Genomic DNA, 21,471 nt, shown 5'->3' with positions numbered 1-21,471 from the left:
CTAAAGTGGTTTAGAATTTTTAAATCCAACATGGCGGCCAAAATGGCGGTGATGAAATATGATTTTTTTAATTTAATATGCAATCAACCACTCAAATTCAACTAAAATGGGGTTGCAGAAATCGAATTTGATGGCAATAGTAAGAAAATAAAAAATACAGATCTTTTTTTGTTCTTGGTTTGATTATCCGTAGTCCCATACAAACCTTCGGATAATCGAAATTCGAATGATCGAAACCTCGGATAATGAAGGCTTATAATAATCGAGTCTGGACTTAATCACAAAATGAAAAAAAATGACTTTATTTGATAAAAAGTTAATGGAAATTTTTCCATGCTCCTATTTTCCCGAATAGTCATAATTGAAATCCACAACTTTTCCGAAGACACCACATCGTTAAGAAAATCCTTTCTAAACTGCGGAAAACTAGAAAAAAAGATTGAGTTGGTGTGAACAATTTAATACATTGGTACTGATAGCATATGAAATTATCATTCCCAATAAAAAAAAAAAAGATTGTAAATTGATTTTATTCAGAGTGTTGTGTTCTAGTATCAATCCATGTTTTTAATTGTGAATTTTAAGATCATCAAATCGATGTTTCAATTAACGTAACGTGTTTGGATGACAGCCTCCATACGTGTTACATCAACCAAAAGAAACTCTGCACAGAAAAAAAAAACTATTCTCTCCTCAAAATTATCTAATCACCCTCCCCCCTTAAATAGCACTTCCCACATTCCAGAGAAAGTAAGCATCGCTCCCCCAAATTCGGTGTCTCTCTGTGTCCAAATGAAGTGTTTCTGCTGCTGTTACCCTGCGCCACATTCCTTGCCGTTATATGGTTATGATCCCCACAGCATGGCGGTGGCCACTTCACACAGTCGTTGGTCTCGGTTTGTTTGGTGCGGAGCCGGCCCAAGCAAACAAACACGATGTTCTTCCGTCCCACACGACGCGCGGATGCTCTAACGCTGGTTGGGTGGTGTGGAATTGCAGTAACGTCATTCAGTGGTATCTCGTTGGCGGTGTGGCCTGTTGTCACAATGGAATTACCATACTAACGAAGTCAATTTATCAAAAGAATTCTTGAGAACATAAGGTAGCTCACTCCCAGCATCCTTTTTTTCAGTGGTCAGCCCCACTGCGTGAAGTTAACCGCCAAGATGATTCGTTGGAACAGCTCAACAAGCGTTAACACGTGAGCAACTCTCTACGAAATCGGCCGATTTCGACCATTTTTATTTTTTTTATTTTTTGATTTGGCTCAAACTTTGTGGGGGCCTTCCCTATGACCAAATAAGCTTTTTTGCGTCATTATTTCACCCATACAAGTCCCCATACAATTTTGGCAGCTGTCCATACAAAAATGGTATGTAAATATTCAAACAGCTGTAACTTTTGAGTGAATTTTCTGATCAATTTGGTGTCTTGGGCAAAGTTGTAGGTATTGATGAGGACTTTTGAGAAAAAATAGGTACACGGAAATTTTTTTTGCTGATTTTTTAATCAACTTTTATTTCACTAAAACTCAATTTCCCAAAATAGGTATTTTTTTGATTTTCGAGATTTTTTGATATGTTTTAGGGGACAAAAATCCGCAACTTTTGAGCCATAGAGAAACATGGTCAAAAAATGAAAAAATTTCAAAATATTTTTTTGGAAAAGATCGGAAAATTTCACGAATGTTTCAATGTTGCTGAGATATCGTCATTAGAAAATGGTGAGTTGTTTTGGTGAGATTCAGAAAACTTCAATTATCGTGTTTCTTTTTCTTAAAGCGACTCTATCTCAGCAACCCGAGGTCCAATCTTCAATGTCTCTTAGACAATTTTATAGCAAATTTATTTTTAGAAATGGCAAAATATTTTTAGAAATGGTCACTCATGGTCACTATTTTTAAAAATCGAAAAACTGCAAATATCTCGCTAAAATCAAACTTTTGGTGGCTATATCTTGAAAACGGAGCCCTTTATCAAAAAATCTGTAAAGTACTTTTCGATTGCAAATTCAATTTTGCATTAAAAAATAATGTCAAACTTGTTTTTGCATGAAACTTCGATTTTTTCCAAAAATCACAATTTTTTCAAAAATTCATAACTCGGCGGCAGATTTTTTGACCATGTTTCTCTATGGCTCAAAAGTTGCGGATTTTTGTCCCCTAAAACATATCAAAAAATCTCGAAAATCAAAAAATACATATTTTGGGAAATTGAGTTTTAGTGAAAAAAAAGTTGATTAAAAAATCTGCAAATTTCTTTTTCGTGTACCTATTTTTTTCTCAAAAGTCCTCAACAATACCCACAACTTTGCCGAAGACACCAAATTGATCAGAAAATTCACTCAAAAGTTACAGCTATTTGAATATGTACGTACCATTGTTGTATGGATAGCTGCCAAAATTGTATGGAGACTTGTATGGGTGAACCAATGACACAAAACAGCTTATTTGGTCATAGGGAAGGCCCCCACAAAGTTTGAGCCAAATAAAAAAATACAAATAAAATCCATTTCCGGTTTTGGTAATTGCTCACGTGATTTGTTTACTTTTTTTTTGTTTATTGGATAAGGATGAGACAAGCTCGTACAACCGCGACGCTCAGAGGTCAGGTTGACCTCCTCCACCTCCCCACGCAGTGTGCACAGCAGTTAGTGTCCGCGGTGGCTGAGAACGACCGGACATTAGAGGTCGTTTCATTGTCTCTCTCTCTCGCAAACAAAATTCCCCAGCGGAGTAGCTACAGTTAAGGTGCGTCCCCAAGTCTCCAAGAATTGCCCGGTCTTGCGTGAGAGGAAGGAATTTTAATGAATTTGGAGGGAAGAAATTAGCATTATCTCACACAGTATCTCTTGGGGTCCAGAGCGGACTATGCGTGATGTTTGTGATTCTGGGAATCCCAGAACAACACGACAATAATAGTGCGAGGCGAGCATAGAGTGAGCACTTTTATGTCCGGACGGCAATGCTTGTCGTCGGCGACGGTAGGGTTAGGCCGATGTTGTGTTTGTTTGTTGATGGAATTAATTAGGAAGGTCATAACGTGGCCATGGGACGGGTAAAATAAGCAAACATCAACGGCACTGGCAGCTGCTTTGAGTAGGTAGAGGGCGACATTCCTTATGAAAACGGAATCGACGTAACACCTTATAATGTGGCCCTCTTAAACCTTGCGGTTTCGTCTACGGTTCCACAGGCGTGTATCGTTCTTTTTGCGACAAGACTCCGCCTCCCGGGTCTCCTAAGTGTGAAGGTATGGGCACGGGGAGAGGGCACCGAATACCTATATTTTACACTTAGAATTTTTTGCGTCCGCCTCGGGATTCGAACCGGCGACCTCTGGATTGTGAGTCCAGTGCGCGGTCCGATTGATCCACAAAGGCAGACCATTCCTTATAGCTGCGTACATGACTAATCGAGAAAGTAAGCTAGTCAGATGAAATTCTTGGATTTACATAATAACCCTAGTGTATGTTTCCGTATTGAGGACCACATGCGCTTGCTTGGCAAGGTCTGGAACTCTTTGATGACTGTTAGTGAAGGATTATGATTTTCCAAGAATGTTTATATTAGTCAATATCGGCTGAGCATCTTCAAAGAGATATCTTCTATTCACAAATTCTTTGAACTTACCCTATATTGAATGCGTGCGGATTAAAGCTTCTTTGAAGTTGCATAATCTCCAAGACGGTCAAGTTCAATCCAACTCTTCCCGTAATCTCCCTTCCCACTGCATTCTTGCGGCCGTAAATCAACTCAATAGATTCCGCCAAGATCACCTCGAGTTGGTCACACTTGTGCAAAATTACCCTCGCGGGCGCGGGCGCAGTCAAATCATTTCTATGTCTTAAACGAAGTGATTTATAACCTCACATTAAGTCCGGGCGTGAAAGTCGCCGCGGCCACCAGCTGGCAGCAACGTGTGCGTGCTTATGTCAACTGTCTTCAAACAACAACAACAACCATTTGTACACCGTTTCGGGTTTCACCGTGGTCGTTTGTTCCTTTTGACAGCGGCGGCGCAAAACTGCAATGTCGCGAGTTTTCGCTGAAAGAGAGTCATGTGCTGCCATCAATGAATGGGTTAAGACGGGACAGCTCAATGACGGGAGCCGTGCAAGAAGGGTTTCAGAAGCGGGTTGTACATTTCGCGTGACTAATCATGGCGCCATTGAGCGGAGGAGACGAGAAATAATGTCATGGGAATGGAGTTTGCTGGGGAAGTTTTGCTCAAGAAGCGATTTTGGTTCGATAAATTATAGAGTTCTTAAAAATCATCACTTGTGAAACGCATAGCTACTCAAGCTGAAACAAGTTTCACAGGGTGTCCTGTTCTACCTACGTTCTGACAAGGCGGGCGCCGTTAATGTCCACGATGGTCACCTGTGTGTCTACATTCAGGTTCCGTCATCAGGGGTGACATTAAGTGTGGCGTTGAGATTGGAGCCGTGTTGTTAAGCATGCAATTTTGGTGGATTTTTTGGAAACATTTCATCGCACAAATTTGATGGCACATGTCAAGCTGACGTTTGGCAAAGAAACAATACAACTTCACGGAGAGACTGTGCCCAGAAATTTTTACAATCAAAATTGTTGATTTTACTTTCCGAAATTTTAACAAAAACGTAACCTGTTTGTTGAAAATGCTAGAGGCGAAAAGCTAACAGATTTCCCGAACTCGAATGAACGTGCTCGACTGTTAGCTTTGAATAAAATTAACAATTGGTTAAATATTTAAAAAATGAACTTGGTTTTGTTTACGTCTGTCATTTGAAGTCAGGATTCGAACAAGAGCGGTCGATTTGTTGAGTTTGTGTTGTAAATTGTGGAGTGAGCGGATGTGAAAGGTGAAAATCACACTATTTGGCTAATGCTGGAGTGGCATATCGAAGTGAACACTGTTGCAACTGTGGAGGTGCAATTTGTGAGTAAGTTTGTTGATGATTTCTTTGCAGGTGATTAATTATGAAGAGCAAGACGAGGACATTCGTCATGAGGACCTCTGATGCGAGGGGACTTCATGACAATGTTTGAAGGAAAGGGAAGGGCAGTGGAAGGAAGAGGCGGGCGAACTCTTGCACGAAAATACTTGCACGGGCAAATTTAACAAAATGTTGGTTAATCTAAGTAAGTATGGGTTTATTTTTAACAACAATTTATCTATTGTGATTTTAATTAGAAAACTTAACCATCAAAAAAATGTGTTTATGCGTTTTAACAGTAATTTAATAACTTCATGCAAAAAAAAGCAAATTAGTGCAAAAAAAATTAATTTTTTTATATTCGCATTTAAAAAACACCCAGCATTAATTTGTGAGGCATTATTATAAAATTAACTGCAAATTCAATAAAAATATTGCTAACCACAGCTAATTATTGACTACATGTACGAATATTTTTCTGTATTCAAGTAAGAAATTAGTTAAAAATATTGCTTGAAATTCGGCCCAACCTGTATCGTTAGATAATAAAAGAAAATATATATCGACACTAACATAAACTATATCTAATTAAGAAATGTTTTGTTATAAACCACTAATAATTTGCTGCCTGCAAAAATATTACTGTTGATACAACGAAAAATATTGTTGAAAAATAGTTGAAAAATATGGCCCAGCCAGTTTTTCACAGAATATTCCACAATATTTTAGCTGAAAACAACAAATTTTAATTTAATTTTCTGAAAAAAATATTCTAGCAGTCGACTGCTAGAATTTTTTTTAGCCATTTAACCAAAAAAAATGGCAATTCCAACTATTTTTTTAGTTACTTTTAGTTACTGGTGGTCAGCAATTTCGAGTTAACAAAATCAACAATCGATTGTTGAAAAAAAGCTGTGTAAAAAATTAACCCATACTAAGTTAAATTAACCAAGAATTTCTCAGATTTGCCCCGGCCGGTCTCCCCGTGTTGAGTCATACAAAAATGCTCAAATTTATATGAGCAATTCTGTGAGATTTCCATCATTCGATTTTTTTGTATTTTTTAATCCGGCAGAAACTTGTGCTTTCGGTATGCCCAAAGAAGCCATTTTGCATCATTAGTTTGTCTATATAATTTTCCATACAAATTTGGCAGCTGTCCATGCAATGAAAATGAAAATTCAAAAATCTGTAACTTTTGAAGGAATTTTTCGATCGATTCAGTGTCTTCGGCAAAGTTGTTTGTATTGATAAGGACTACACTGACAAAAATGATACACGGTAAAAAAAATGGTGATTTTTAATTTCACCTTTTGTCACTAAAACTTGATTTGCAAAAAAAAACACTAGTTGGATCTTTAAAAAAAAAAAAATGTTATAGAGGACATCAAATGCCAACTTTTCAGATCTTTCCAGATTTAGTAAAATAAATCTTTGACCGAGTTATAAATTTTTGAATCAATACCGATTTATTCAAAAAATCGAAATATTAGTTGCAAAAATTTTTCAACTTCATGTTTCGATGTAAAATCAAATTTGCAATCAAAAAGTACTTTAATGAAAAGACGTAATATTAAATGTTTGGCCCTTTTGAAATGTTATTCTTGATTTAAAAATAGTGTTTTCGTAAAGATCGACTTCTTTAGGCATACGGCTTCTTTAGAATTTTTCATAAAGATCGGCTTCTTTAGGCACACCAAAAGCACCAAAAAAGTTTCAGCTGGATAAAAAAATAAAAAATAGAAAATATTCGAAAATCTGTACCTTTTGAAGGAATTTACTGATCGGTTTGGTGACTCCGGAAAAATTTTACAGGTATTGAGGACTATTCATAAAAAAATTGCAGGCGAAAATGTTTTTTTTTTTCGATTTTTTAATTAGAAAACGAAGTTGACTTTATAGCTGTCGGCCACCATTGCTAGTACCAACCACTAGTGTCTTCCTTTTTATCTACAAGGACTTCGCCGCCCTGGGCTCCTTAGTGTATGAAAGTATGGCAGGGAGCGACGGCGCCGAATACCCATATTTACACAAAGAATTTTAGAGCGCCCGCCGCGGGATTCGAACCAGCGACCTCTGGATTGTGAGTCAAGAGTCCATCGGACCATTGATCCACACGGGCGAGATTTTTTTATTAGGCCGTTGCAAATATTTTTCAAAATTGGTCTTGTTTAAAAATGTTATGATTTTTTATGAAATTAGGGGGCACGTCCCCCCCATCCTAAAGGTGTCCTCGTGGTTTATGGATGGCCCCTATACCAAATTTGCATATTGTTCCATTTTCAACGAGATCTTTCAAAAATGTTCAATTTTTTTTATGTAACTTCCAAGTTTTGTCAATCCACAACAATCATGCGGACTATGAGGAAGAACATCGATACAACCTGCGTAGGTCAACGCTGTTTGAACAGTGATACGGGACGGTCAGCTGCCGCCACATCGCACCCAGCACCGAAGTCTGTGTGTTGAAGAGCAACATTACGCGGAGTTGGAAAGTTTATTCACACCGCTCCGAATTTCAGGGGAAAAATGGTTCATGACTTGGGGAAGACGACGTCGAGCGACGACGACGTCGGTGATGAAAACGACCAAAGATATATGGCCTCTCTTTAGTTAATTGTTTACACGTTGTTGTTTCTCGTGGAATGTTCCCCACTTTTCCTCGAGGAGATTTTCTTCAATTTGAAAATGAGTCCGGACGGTCAGTATAGCTCGTAGATTTACTGATTTTCACGGATCGTTGCGACACACGGAGTGGCCATCAGTAGCGGGTGACAAGGGTTCGCAGAGTTCAGGTATTTACTTTGTATACAACACACTCCGGGTAAAGTGCCGTGAGAAGTGGAGCTCTCCGAAACGTGCCACTAGTGACGTGACTTCAGAAGCACGTTCTGTGTTACTTCGGGGGGAGAAAAATGAGGGGCTTTATGTTTCCAAAACGGTGCTCTCTTATCTCCGGTATGGGATTCGTTTGAACACCTTTCGAGGCATCTTCGTGACATATGTTGGAATTTGTAGAACGTGGAGCAAAACTCCACAAATACAATAAATTTCTCAGTGAATTTGCAACATTCGATAACCATGAACAAGGTAAACAACGTGTCAAATGTATCAAGTTCACTCACACCAACCACAAGTAGATTAGATCATACGACCAATCTATAAGCAGCGATGTATGGAACGTGATATCAACACCAACTCACACTACTACTGAAAGTCATTTAGTAGTGGGATCAACGCTCAAGTCACGAGGGCGAGCGCCACGATGGTTTGCCATTTTTCCCCTTTTAAATTCTTCGATAATTTAGCTCCCGCAGCACTTGGACGACTGCTGCAGCTGTTCAAGAAAGAGACGTTCAAGAAAGAGACGTTGCTTCGCCAAGCAGAAAGGGGAAATCGATTTGTTACAACTCAATAAGAAGTATCACTCTGTCCCATTGGAAGTCGGGAAGGCTTTCTTTGTTATTGTGTTTCTGGTTCGTCAACTAATCGGCGTTTCAATATCTTTTGAAAGAGTTGATAACTTGATTAAATAATGCTCACGTTTAGACGAAGCATAACTTATGCAACTTTCTAACCCGTTACAAAACGGGTATTATTTGCAACACCTCATCGCCGTAACCGATTCTTCCGGATTTGCGCTCAACACCTGTCTCATCGTCACGGCCTTTTTGAGAGCTTGTGGTATAGGTATTGACGCAAAGTTGAACAATTCCACAAGCTTGAAAGAAAGTTCAGTCTATCCGACTTCAAAAATCAAGCAACGTCGAAAATTCTGCAAAAGTCAGAACTGCCAGTTAATAGGAGTTGTAGACTAGAGTAACTTTGACTTACTTTGGGTTCTGATGAAACCGGTTCATTGAATCGAAAAAAATAGTCCTTCGCATAGCAATGCACCTCGGAAGGCACGTCGTCAGATTCTTTTTTGCGCAATAACTCCGAGATACTATAAATCTGCGTAATAATATAATAGTAAAGTCACGGTACCCTTCTGCGTAGGAAGAGCGTCAAGTTGTACTCGACGCCGTACTTCTGACAAAACACACGTAAGTACGTACTCCAGCACCACCACCACCATCCCGTCTGGAATTGTTGAATGCTGAACGGTGATGAATATCACGACGATGATGGATCCAACAGTGGAATCGTACACGTATAATTGCGTTTCTAGGATTCTTGTCTCCAGGACACCTCCGTCCGTCAGACAAGCTCCCCCTCAACCCTTAGCCATCCCATGGAGTTCCGCGAGACACAAAGACCTTCCTTCGCGAATCCTTTCCGAGCAGGACGGCAAACAAAGGGGGAAAAACAAACGCACACCACACAGCAACGCGGAGTTTTCGTTGGAGTACGGACGCCGCCGCCGGTAGTGGTCCGTACTGCGCAGAAGCGGAATCCGGAAGTTGTTGCCTGGCGGCTCCGCATACACAGAAGGAAGTCCGCTTTAGATCTCCTGTGGGTATTGGTGAAACGGGTTGATGGACGTGAATCCGTGTTCATCCGAACGGTGGTGCAAGGTGAAGGCAACGACCGGGGTTGTTACAAGGACCGGGACAGGACGTGCGGGAGTGCGAAGTTATCCCCGAGGCGAACCGCACACTCTGGTAAAGATTTGCTGTTTGGTGGTGGCACGCGACGAACACATGTAGACAGCGAGCTTTACTTACACGGCTATGAACAACTAGGAAGTTTGAAGTTTGTTTCTTCGGAATTCCGAAAGTTGTAATGCGATCCACCCGGGGTGCATCAGGAACCGGCGAAAGTTTGATGTTATTGGATCAGGAAGCCGTGGTTCGCGGTGAAGGTTTCCTATCCAATCGAATGTCCGGAATGATGGAAAGTATTTATGTTTGAAGGTGTAATCGTTATCGTACGTACAACATCGCCGGGGCATGCGATAGTTTTCCTCCGCGCAGTTTTGCTTTCAAAGGTATGTTTGCGGTTTGCTGAACGCGTGCAGAACATCTGAGTGGTTTTTTTTTTCTCTTAGTGGTATGTTTATTGATAGGGCAGTTAGTGAGTTTGATATGTTAATTAAGGTTGTAAGTGGTTGATCAATTGTAGCAGAACTAGCAATCTTTCCTCATCGACTAATGAAGATGCGGCAAAAAAAATAGCATTTATCAAATCAAGTTGAGGAAAGTTTCACACTGATATAAAAATCTTTCTAAATTTCTGGAAAAATAATCTTGAAAGGTTGAGTTGTGACCTACATGCTCAGTAATATAGATAGAAATAATGGCAAAAAGAAGCGTTTGGTACGGTATGTCCACGCATCCTTCCACCCGTATAGTAATTTTGGTCCCTGATCACGAATCCGAGGCCCATTTTTGGAAATCTGTCGACGGAGGGGCAATGCGACCCCTTTCATTTTTGAACATTCGCAAAAAGACGGGTTTTCCAATAATTTGCATGATTTGGAAATTTGGCGTCAAAAGGACTTTTATGTAAAATTGGACGCCCGATTTGATGGCATTCTCAAAATTCTGAATAAGGGTAGTTTTTTCCTGTCATTCTTGAACGACGAAATAACCTACTTTTCTGTACCAAAAATAACATAATCGAATAGCAACACTTTTCAAAATAAATTCTGAAAAATTTACTTTTCAGCACTAAAATGGGTGCTGAAAAGTTCAAACAACACTTTTCAACATTTTTTTTAAATTTAAACAATTAATTGACAAAATACATGAAAATTTTACTCAAAATTTCACTCGATGGGTGTTTTTCGGAATTGCAAAAAATGTTGTATGGAACTCGTTGCAAAACTTGATTTTTTCAGCACACGTCGTATTTATCCAACTCGGTGAACCTCGTTGGATAAATGTACGACTCGTGCTGAAAAAGTCCTCTTTTTGCAACTTGTTGCATAAACTACTGTTACACTAGTTCAGTTTTTTTTTGCAATCATTAGTTTTTAAAAAAGTAAGATTAAACAAAAATTAAAAATTAGCGAAAAAAAAAACTTTTTGCGATACTAAACCTCGCAAATTTTATAAAATCAAAAGATGTTTAAATCAACCCAAACATGCCAAAAATGACTTTAAACGCAGGGGTATGCATTGTAAATCAATTTCAGAGGATTGCATGATGATTGTTGAAATTTTTAAGTTTTTGAAAAAATATTTGTTTTGCCCCCTGATTTTTTGGGCCAACTTTGAAGGGGGGGTGGGGGGTGGGTGACAAAAACTTTGAATAAATTTGTACCGACTTATTCTACCTGAATATCTTTAAAAGGGTTCAACTCAAGAAAAAAAAGTGTAAGTAATTTTCAATTGCAAATTTCATGTTACATCAAAATATGATCTTCCAAATTGTTTTTTTTTTATATTTAACCTAAAAATGTACTAAAATTTACAAATTTTTCAGCTTTAAGAGGATTTAAGAGGCATCCAGCGGTCTGATCAACAATGCCAAAATAGGGAATAGGATTTTTTTCAGCTTTTCGAAAATGTTTTTTGCATTAGTGATTTTTCTTCGACTTTTATTTAAATTGCATAAAACTTATAATTTCACAATAATATGCTTATAACTTGAAAAAAGTGTCAGGTAATTTTCAATTGCAAATTTAATGTTTTTTTTTCAAAAATCTTTTTTTTTTCAAAAAAAATATATCAAAAAGAATTGAAAATTCAGAAATACTTAATTTGGTATTTTTTTTTAATAAAAAGCTAAATAAAAAATCTAGAAATCGTAAGACGGGAATTTTTCAGTAAAAAAATAATTTTAAGTGACTATATCTTGAAATCTTTTACTTTTTGATTGCAAATTTGATTTTACATAAAAAAATAAATAAAGATAAACATAAATATTATAACTCGGTGGCAATTTTCCATAACTTCTGTTTGGCTTGAAAGTTGCGGTTTTTTGTCCCCTTAAACATATAAAAGAATAATAGTACGGATTTTGGTCCTCATCAATGCTTTGCCGAAGACACCAAATCGATAAGAAAAATCTTTCAAAAGATACAGATTTTTGAATATTGACCTACCAATTTTGTATAGGCAGCTGCCAAATTTGTATCGGGCCTTGTATGAGTGAACCATCGACACAAAATAGCTTCCTTGGTTAAACAATATAAATAAAATCCATTTCAGGTTCAGAGAAGGTTTTTTTGGGATTTTTTTTTGTACTAAACGATTCTTATAAGGTGGTTGGTGCCTTCCTCACATTAATATACTTTTGATAGGGTTGTCAAATCTTAAATGTTTTGGGCTCGTTGGAAATGTCTTTCAATTATCTTTATTAAAAATGTATAGCATGACGGGGTCTCTTACAAAAACCACCCTTTTCAGAATCTTCCGGTCTTTAAACCAAATGGTTTTTAGCATAACTTTTGAAGTACTTAACTAAACATTATAATTTTCAATAGCGACTTGGAATGACCAAGACGGATCGAATGAGTCCAAAACGGACCAAATCGGTTTTGCCAGTGCCGAGATAATCGAGTGAAAATTTTTTGATCAACATCCCACCACACACATTTTCTCAGATTTTGATTCTGAGTCGATATGTATACGTGAAGGTGGGTCTAGTGTGTGTGTGGTTCAATCCAATACCCGCTAACCGGTAGCGAAATTATGGGAAAGTACAATTTGTATCAGACTTTGTATATGCCGAATGCTGATACAACTTATCTCAGTCCCGGGTATTAGGTGGTGACAGCCCTCGCGCTGCTTCCAACGACCCATTTCAGAATGACAGAGCTCCTTGCGGTCCAATTCCGAGGTCGCTGGGCATTGTTCGGCCCCGCCTAAACATAGAAGCAAGCACCTGAAGGAAACTCGATCTATATTTAGACTTCCAATCCCCTCAGGCAAAATCAGATAGCATGTTTCAACACTACGGATCATTTCACTGCTAGAGTGTAAACCTTCTGATGGTCGACTGCTTAGCGTCCCAGACCACCAATCCTAAGGTGTGAGTTCGAATCCCACCTGATTCATTTTCGTTTTTGTTCATATTCAAAGTTCAAATTCCTGATTCTAAATTTCAATGGTACCGACCGGGATTTGATCCCTGAACCTTCTGCTTGTGAGGCAGAAGCCGTAACCATTAAGCCACGGAGCCGGTGTATACGTGAAGGTGGGTCTAGGAGGTCAAATTAAGAAGTTCGTTTTTCGAGTGATTTTGTATCCTTCCCTCATTGAGATGAGGAAGGCAAAAAAATTCTGAGATGTTCATCGATTTTTCAGATTTTTGCCAACAATTTGATTTGTATTATAATAGTTACATTAATTTTTTTTTTCAGAAATTGGTTAGGTTTTGCCAATCAACCTTCAAGAACCCTTTTTCTCAAAACAGAACAAAAAAAAGAAACGTCTTCATCAAGAGTTTTATTTTTCGTTTTTCGTCTACCAGCCGGTGGACGCCACATCATGACTGACAAAGCTGTCACCAAAGGGGGAACCCCTATTATTTTCAAACTCTCTCCATATTTTTTTTGATTATACATTGTTCCCGACTTTTGGAAGTATCTTTTGTCGTCTAGTGATGCCTGCCGACTACCCTGTAGCTAGTTTTTACTGTCCTCACGTGTCTTTCCAGCACTTCTCAACAACTCTCTTGAAGAAAGTATTTTATTTTTAGCAAATTGGGAAGGAAGCTCACCCCGAAACCATTCGAGCATGTCTCGGTTTCGTTTCGTCGTCATAGTAAAAATAGCAAAAATGCTGGTGAGCATTAGTGCAGAGATTATACGCGGCCACGAGGCGATGATGACTGACTAGTGTGAGGATAATTCAGTCGCACGATAATCAATCAAATTTTATGTGCTTTCTAATTACCACAGTCGATGAGGAATGGGTGGCATTTTTTTTTCGGTTGGGCGTCGTTTATAATTAAGAATTTATTAGAAAGGATTTATTTTCGGTAGCACGTTGTTAAATACACCTAGTTATGCTGTTTATAGCTATATCAAAAAAGCTGTAAAAATATTTTCACTTCAACCCAGATGAGCGTCAATTTTACGACTTCTCGTTTAAAATACACCTAAATTACGTACGTATTACTGCTGCTGCATCACAAGCAATGCATTATTTGTAAAAAGGGGCGAACGAACAAAACAAAGAAAAATATGTTTCTATTTTTCCGGGGAAAATCCCCGTTTTTGTCGTCACTCCCCCACCCAAAAATTCTCGAAAAAGTGCATAAAAGGCATTTGCAATCGATAATTGTGTACTCCGCGCCACAGCATCCAGCAGAGCGTTTCCATGTGTATATGTGAGAGTTTTGTCCTAGCAGCAACTTCAACACGTTTTACTTGTATTGGTTTTGCTATTTGCTCGTAGGAGTAACAGTTGTTGTTGTTGTTGTTACTGCTGTGAGTAAACGCAACGCAACCCGAGCAGACGGAAATAACGTGGGAATAACATTTTTCGATATTTGAAAATACTAGGCCAATAACATTTTATGTTATTTATAACAAGTTTTGTTATTCGCCGTTATGATTTTTTTGTTATTGGATTGTTATTGTAATAACAGACTAATAACATTTTAAGTTATTCTTCGAACAAATCTTTGTTATTATTTTTTGTTATTTTAACAACTAATCCGATCAACCCAATAACAGTTGGAGTTTTTCTTCCATAACCAAAAATGTTATTCCAAAGTTGTTTTGGCTTTCAACCAATATCAGACCAATAACAAATTTTGTTATGATAACATAAACTGTTATTAAACCCTTATGCAAAAATGGATTTTGCAAGAAAACTCCATAACATTTTCTGTTATTTTAACAGTTTTTGTTATTGAAATGGCATAAATTTTGTTATTACCGTCTGCCCGGGAACACACCAAGTACCTTTGGTACGATGATGCACCACACAGATGTGAATGAAAAAGTTTTGCCCATGCGAGGAACGACCGGCGTACAATCAGTCATGGTCGGGTCCTGTTCGGAGCATGCACAGACATGACTCGGCGTGAGGACTGAGAGGCTGAGGGTGGAGAGAACTACCAAACTTCAACTTTTCATCGATCGAAGGATGACTGAGAGTGGGAGTTGGTGTCATTCAATCTGGTATGAGTTCCGATAAGTTGGTTGAGCTCTGTTGTACATCATAAAGTTTGGTAAGATTCAGTAACAAACTTTCAAAAAGGGCGATACCTGCCGTTTCGAGAAAATCAACATTACAAATTTCGTATCTTTAATAAATTCTTTTTCCACAAAAATGGATAAAAATTTAAAAAATCAAAGTTTTATAGAAAATAGCATTAATTTCTTCATACATAACAATTCAAATTATGTCTGGTATTTTTGCTATTAAAAATGGAGAAAAATAAATTACCATCTTTTGAAAAAAAAAAATCTTTTGAAAAACGTGCCTCAATTTTCGCTCTCTAGGATTCGCCACTCTCCCAACCAAAACAAAGGTAACTCCCGTCAGGTTACGGCACAAAACAGAAATAAACAAAGGTTTCGCCCATTTTTTTTTGTGTATATTTTCAAATATTTAAGGATAAAAGTGCTTTAAAAAACTGTTTAATTATTGTGAAACGTTATGATCAGTGATAAGACGCCTGATCAGTAATACATTTGCGATTTCAGTGCTGAAACTTTGGTCTAGAGCAGTGGTCCTCATCCAGCTGAACCTCGCGGCCCATTTTAAAAAATTCCACAGTATTGAGGGCCACACGGGAAACACTTATAAAAACTATTAAAACTTTACTTTTGCACAACTTTGATTTCCAATTTTAAAATTTTAACAAAATATGCTTCCGCATCAATCCCATCTCATAAATTTCCGTCTAATTAAATTAGCTATGCAAAAAAAAATCATTCAATTCGATACTTTTATTTTTTTTTATTTTAAGTTATGTTAACAAAAATTTAAGATTTTTGGAAAGTAATCTCTTTTTAGATAGAAACATTTAGCTTTTCTTCAAATATTTTTTTAACTAATTTGAATGAATTTTGAAACAAACATTGTCAGAATAAAATCTTATAAAGCACACCATTTTTCAATTCGATTTAAAATTACAGCATAGTTTTTTTTTTGTTGCTAAACAATGAAAACGATGTTGTTCTTCGATAAATCAGCGTTTATTTGAAAAAAAAAAAAACAAATATTTGTTTTTAAATGTTAAATGTTTGCAATAGTTAGAAGTACAAAATGATCATAACATAAACAATTAAAAAAATAATAGAAATTAGAAAATATATTAAATATTTCAACAATAAAAAAGAATATTCAATATTTAAAATACAACTGAAAAATATTTTCAATTAGATTCTTGATTTTATTTTCACCAATCATTTCATTATTTTTAATCAAAGATAAGAATACAGAAACAAAAGAAAAATTCATGTGAATTTTTTTTCACATAATTTTTGCCTTCCTCACCTTACTGAGGAAAGGCTATAAAATCACTCGAAAAATGAACTTATTAATTTGACCTCGTAGACCCACCTTCACGTATACATATCGACTCAGAATCATGTTCTGAGCAAATGACTGTGTGGATGTGTGTAATGTCACTCGATTATCTCCGGACTGAATGAACGGATTTGACCGTATAGGTCTCCTTCGATCCGTCTTCGGGTCCCATAGGTCTCTATTCAAAATCAGCAAGTTTAGTTAAGTACTTTAAAAGTTATGCTAAAAAACGATTTTGGCGTATGTCCGGAAGATTGTAAAAAGGGTGGTTTTTGTAAGAAAACCTATCATGTTATACATTTTCAGAAAGGTATTAAAAATATCTATCCAATGAGCTCAAAACATTGAAGATCTGACAACCCTATCAAAAGTTATTAGCACTTAAGTGTCATTTATACACTTTTTGGAGGCCGAATCTCAGATATTTCAATGAAAATGATGTCCGGGTTCATCATGCGATCTGTCGTTGGTTAGATAATTGAAATACCTTTCAAATGAGCCTGAAACATTGAAGATCTGACAACCCTTTCAAAAGTTATTAGCACTTAAGTGTTATTTATACACTTTTTGGAGACTGGATTTCAGATATTGTGTTAGAAATATTGTCTGAATCTTCCATGCGAACTATCGTTGGATAGGTTTTTATCAGACCTTGCCGATGATACAGAAATATTGAAGGTCTGCGATCCCTTTCAAAAGAAATGAGTATTAAAGTTGATTTGTTAAACATGTTAAGGGGGAATGTTGCTATTTGTACTGAATGTATTGATTTTATGAATGTGAGGAAGGCACCAACCACCTAAAGGTGGATTAAGTAACGTTTTTTCGTATATTTAAGTTTTATGTATACTATTGGTTCAAAATGAATATCTAATTCATTCATTGTAAACCCGATATTATTTCTATGGAATTTTAGGACAAGAAAGTACAAAAAAATGCATCAATTTGAACATGAGGATGAATTCTTTGGACGACTTGGGATCACCCGGCAAAATTTCAGAACCAGAAATTTTCCTATTAAAATTTTAAGCAATTTTTGATTACATTTTAATGAAATAACATTTTTAATTGACTGTCAAATGGATCCCGATATTTATGCTATTATATTTGTTTTAAATTCGATTTAATTGTGTTCTATTTTTAAAGACAATTTGCATTTAAAAACAATTTACACAAGTTAGTAACGTTTCTGAGTGTAAATATTTATTTTGAAGCGAAATTTATATAAATATATATCAAAACAAAATAATCCTAACTTGTTTCCTAGACAATATTAATTATGTTTTAGATTTTTTTATGAATCTAATTTGTATCTTCTGCTTGATAGATAGTTTTGATTCTAGATAAATACAATTGATTCGAGATATTTTTCTTTGTATTTTTCTCTAAATTCGCCATTCATCAGATTATGTTTAATTTGTTTTATTTCTTTTATAATTTTTGTTTTAAAGGAAATAATGTCTTAAAAATGAAGTACTGTCGTGATTTCAATAAAAAAATTACATTCAGTGCTTTTAACTTTGACCATCGTTTTATCATACTTTCTCTTAACCTATGGTGCTCATATTTGGCCATGATTTGAATTTAATTTTTAAAATTGTCAGGCAGATCCGAAGGGGTCCACAGAACTAACCTGATTCTGAGAACTTTTGAATATTTTTTATGATATAGAGGACATTCCAAGCTAATGTTTTCAAATAAATAGAAGTTACTTTTTAATACAGATAGAATCTATGTTTTAACAAAGAACATGAGAGTTTTTTATTATATTAACTTTATTTAATTTGTTATACTATTAACGTATTATAAACCATCATTGAAAATGTGATAACGCTTATTTAAGACTGCTCATAGAGTTATCTACGTGCGCATGTATTGCGTGTACGTACACGAAAAAGATTGAGGTTAAATTTTGTACCAGCCAGCAAAACAAATGGCGTGCTAGTGTGCGTGAGAGCGGGCTTAGATAACTCTATACCCTTCAAAATATTTTAGGTATTAAAATTAAATTCTGGTTTCATACTTTTAAAATATTTTTTTAAATTTTTTATCATTTATCTTTATAAAAGCAAACCTATTCATCATTTAGTCAACTTGATACGAGGAATCCTAAATGGGTCGGATTTAACAAGTTGAAGTCCAGCCCGCGGGCCACACAGAAGACCTTGGTAGGCTTTATGCAAAACTGATGAAACTCAGTTTGTTTACATCTGAAGGTATCGCTCTTTCGAAAAGTTGTTACTGAAAACTGAACTTAAAACGTTCTGAGAAACCCAAACAGAGTCAACCCTTTGATCTGTGGATTCGAAAATAAAATTTTGGGACGATGATTGCAAAAATCTAGAGCTTTTTTTTGAATAGGTCCTATAAACATATGAAACACAATATTGGACCTTTTAAAAAAAAATCAAGAAATGTCGATTGCATGGAATTTTATAAAATTTTGTGATTATGATGGGTTAAAAAAATCAACGCGTTTTTTATAAGTTTAAAATGCACATGGAACAAATTTATTATTGTGGGCAGAAAAGTTGTTCAAAAATACAATCTAAATTAGAGAGCATTGAAAAAAAATCGGCAGCTAAACTTTGTAGGAAATTCTATGAAAAATAAATGTATTTGTTATAAATTTTATAACATCATCAGGTTAGTCTTATCTGGGCACAGCTTCTGAATCTTCAATACCTTTTTTTTCTTTTTCATAGATGTTTTAGATATCATTCTGAAAATAAATAATGGGATGTAAAATCTTCCGAATATAACACAATATAAATTTTATGAAATAACTTATAAGGAAATATTTCCTCAAAATAGCGTTTTCAATAAGACCCAAACCGATAAGGCTTACAAAAGCTTGATTGGCGCCAATAAGGAACATAAACGAGTAGGAATGTATTGATTAACAACGCATTGGAATTTCTTTTATTTAATAATTTTGTATAAGATTCAAATAGGATCGAATGAGACCAAACACGGTAAATCATCGTTTAGCCCGAATTGGAAGCGGTATGAAAATTTAATTTCACGCTGAAATTGGTCTAGTTTTAAACTTTGAGTCCTTATGAATAAGTAAAGGATTAACAAATAAGTTGTGATCGAGTGATTTTTCACCTTTTCTCTCACAGAAAGGGAACAAATACCATTATTTCAAGAATTCAGGTTAGGACCAACTTTTAAAGAATCATTCATTATCCATAGCACTTGATCTACCGGACCAAGTTTATAGTCTTCTTTGCGTAAAATTAAACAAATAATTCAAATTGTTCAAACAAAATAAAAAAAGTTGCAAAATTCCCGCACAACTTTGTTATCTGATGATCCAGTAACCATTTATAACGTTTGAATGCATCTTTTCAGTTTTTTAATTGACTGTAACCTGCCAGCGCCAACCAGATAATCTTATCTATCTCCTTATCACCAATTCAACGATCATACCATATTGAAAACATTGGTTACCAATTATCACTCTCCGTCTGATAAAAACGAAAACAACAACTCACCACTATGCTCCGTGAAGATGTTCGACCCGAGGATGCGCGAATCCTTCGGCACGCGCGGTTTATTCCTGCTGGACCGAATCGAGCTGCCGGCTCCGAGCGCCGAGGCCGTCCCTCCTCCGCCTCCTCCGCTCAGCCCACCGATACTTCCTCCCGTTCCGATGGTTCCTGCTCCGGCGCCCGAGCGTTCCTTCACCTGCTGGGCTCCCATTTCACGGTCGTTCGTGTCCCTGGTCAACGCCGGAAGTGACCGGTCAGCATGCCCGCCCCCGGCGCGGGTTGTTCCGCCCGACGATCACCGCTCTCCTCTCTCTCTTGGTGCGATTCCGGATCTCTCGACTCTCGGTCGTCTCCGCAGACGTAGACGTTCTCTTCTCCGCTTTGGGGTTCAATGGTTGTGGCCACCGGCGGCCATGTTTCCCCGGCAAGGCCGTCACAAATTTTTCACTGCCAGCGCAAATCTCTCTTGCTCAGGTTCTGGCCCCCAAAACGCCAGCACTTTCTTCCTACAGGGTGCTTGCTGTACGCCACAATCTTCACTTCCTTTAATTAAATTTAGAAACTTTTTTTTTCCTTCCTTCTTCTTGGCTTCTCCCTTTGACTTTTGGGTGCGGAACACACACGTACACAGACACAAACGCACCGATACACAAACACACACAGACACGGCTAAAACATGAAATTCTTCGTTTTCTTGTTTCCTCCACCTCCCTCCTTCAAGACCAGCAACTCTCGGCACTCTTGGACCAGTATCAAACACCCAATCTTCAGAGCTTCTAGTGCCACCCCCCTTCTTCACGAAAAACTCCACACAGCCTTCTTCGACCGCAACCGTGGAAGGTCCCGGAAACGCCGGAACAAACCTGGCCAGACGCCAGCCAACAAAAAATCACTTCCCCCAACTCCTCCCGGTATCAAGAACCAGATTTTTCACCGTCGCGCGACAAAAAACAACCGATCCGGAACTCCCACTCCCCGAAGCACTCCGCTAGTGTCCCCGTACAAACCCCGACGGAACCGTTCCGGATTGGGAATGTGGGGGGAATAGAAAAAAGTTACACCGAAAAAAAAACTACTTTCAAACTCTTCACGGAATCGAATCGACGGGCGACGACGTCCTCTCGGCTGGCGTTCGGTTTGCAGACTCAAGCAAGAATCTGCTTCTTTCTTTTGGAATCGCTGACAAGGTTTGTGTGGGGGAGATCGAGGTTGGGTGGAATTTTGTTTTCGCCACTAGGTTCAGGTGTGGGCGATTTTGACAGGTTTGACAGATGAAGGAGCAGTGGGGTGTGATCGGGACTGAATAAGTCACAGATTTGAAGACGTAACACTCAGAATAGATCACGCAGTAAAATGTTTTGTAGCATCAAGCTAAGTATGCAGATCGGAAGGAACGCGGTCAAGAAATGTTGCGTGTTCTTTTCGTGAACCCCCCCCCCCCCCAACAGGAAATGTTGACAGTTCGGTATGAGCGCGTTTGACGGTGTGCGCGCTTGAGGTTCTTTGAGGGGAAAATAAAAAATATTGAAAATATTCAAAAGTTAAAATTAAATAGATTACAAATTTGTATTCAAAAACTTTTAACAACAATTGTTATTTATAAACAAAATTAAGAAATCAATAAGTTCTTAAATTCTTAAATTCTTAAATTCATAAATTCTTAAATTCATAAATTC

At 37.2% G+C, this 21,471-nt stretch overlaps 1 protein-coding gene across 3 annotated transcripts in view; it reads right to left on the bottom strand.

Annotated features, from left to right (window-relative positions):
* Positions 1–20,948, bottom strand: part of LOC120419542 (tyrosine-protein kinase Abl) — a 97,984-nt gene extending 77,036 nt beyond the window's left edge. For 2 of the 3 annotated variants that reach the window (XM_039582252.2, XM_039582254.2), the window contains exon 1: positions 19,799–20,947. In XM_039582252.2, coding sequence (XP_039438186.1) covers positions 19,799–20,006 — 208 coding nt within the window. In that variant the 5' untranslated portion in view covers positions 20,007–20,947. Of the gene's footprint in view, positions 1–19,798 lie in introns of all 3 variants that reach the window. The other variant, XM_039582253.2, reaches the window with a different exon arrangement.
* Positions 20,949–21,471: the final 523 nt, after the last annotated feature.

Source organism: Culex pipiens, chromosome 3, assembly GCF_016801865.2.
Source record: "Culex pipiens pallens isolate TS chromosome 3, TS_CPP_V2, whole genome shotgun sequence".
NCBI lineage: Eukaryota > Metazoa > Arthropoda > Insecta > Diptera > Culicidae > Culex > Culex pipiens.
This window is presented reverse-complemented; position numbering and strand designations above follow the sequence as displayed.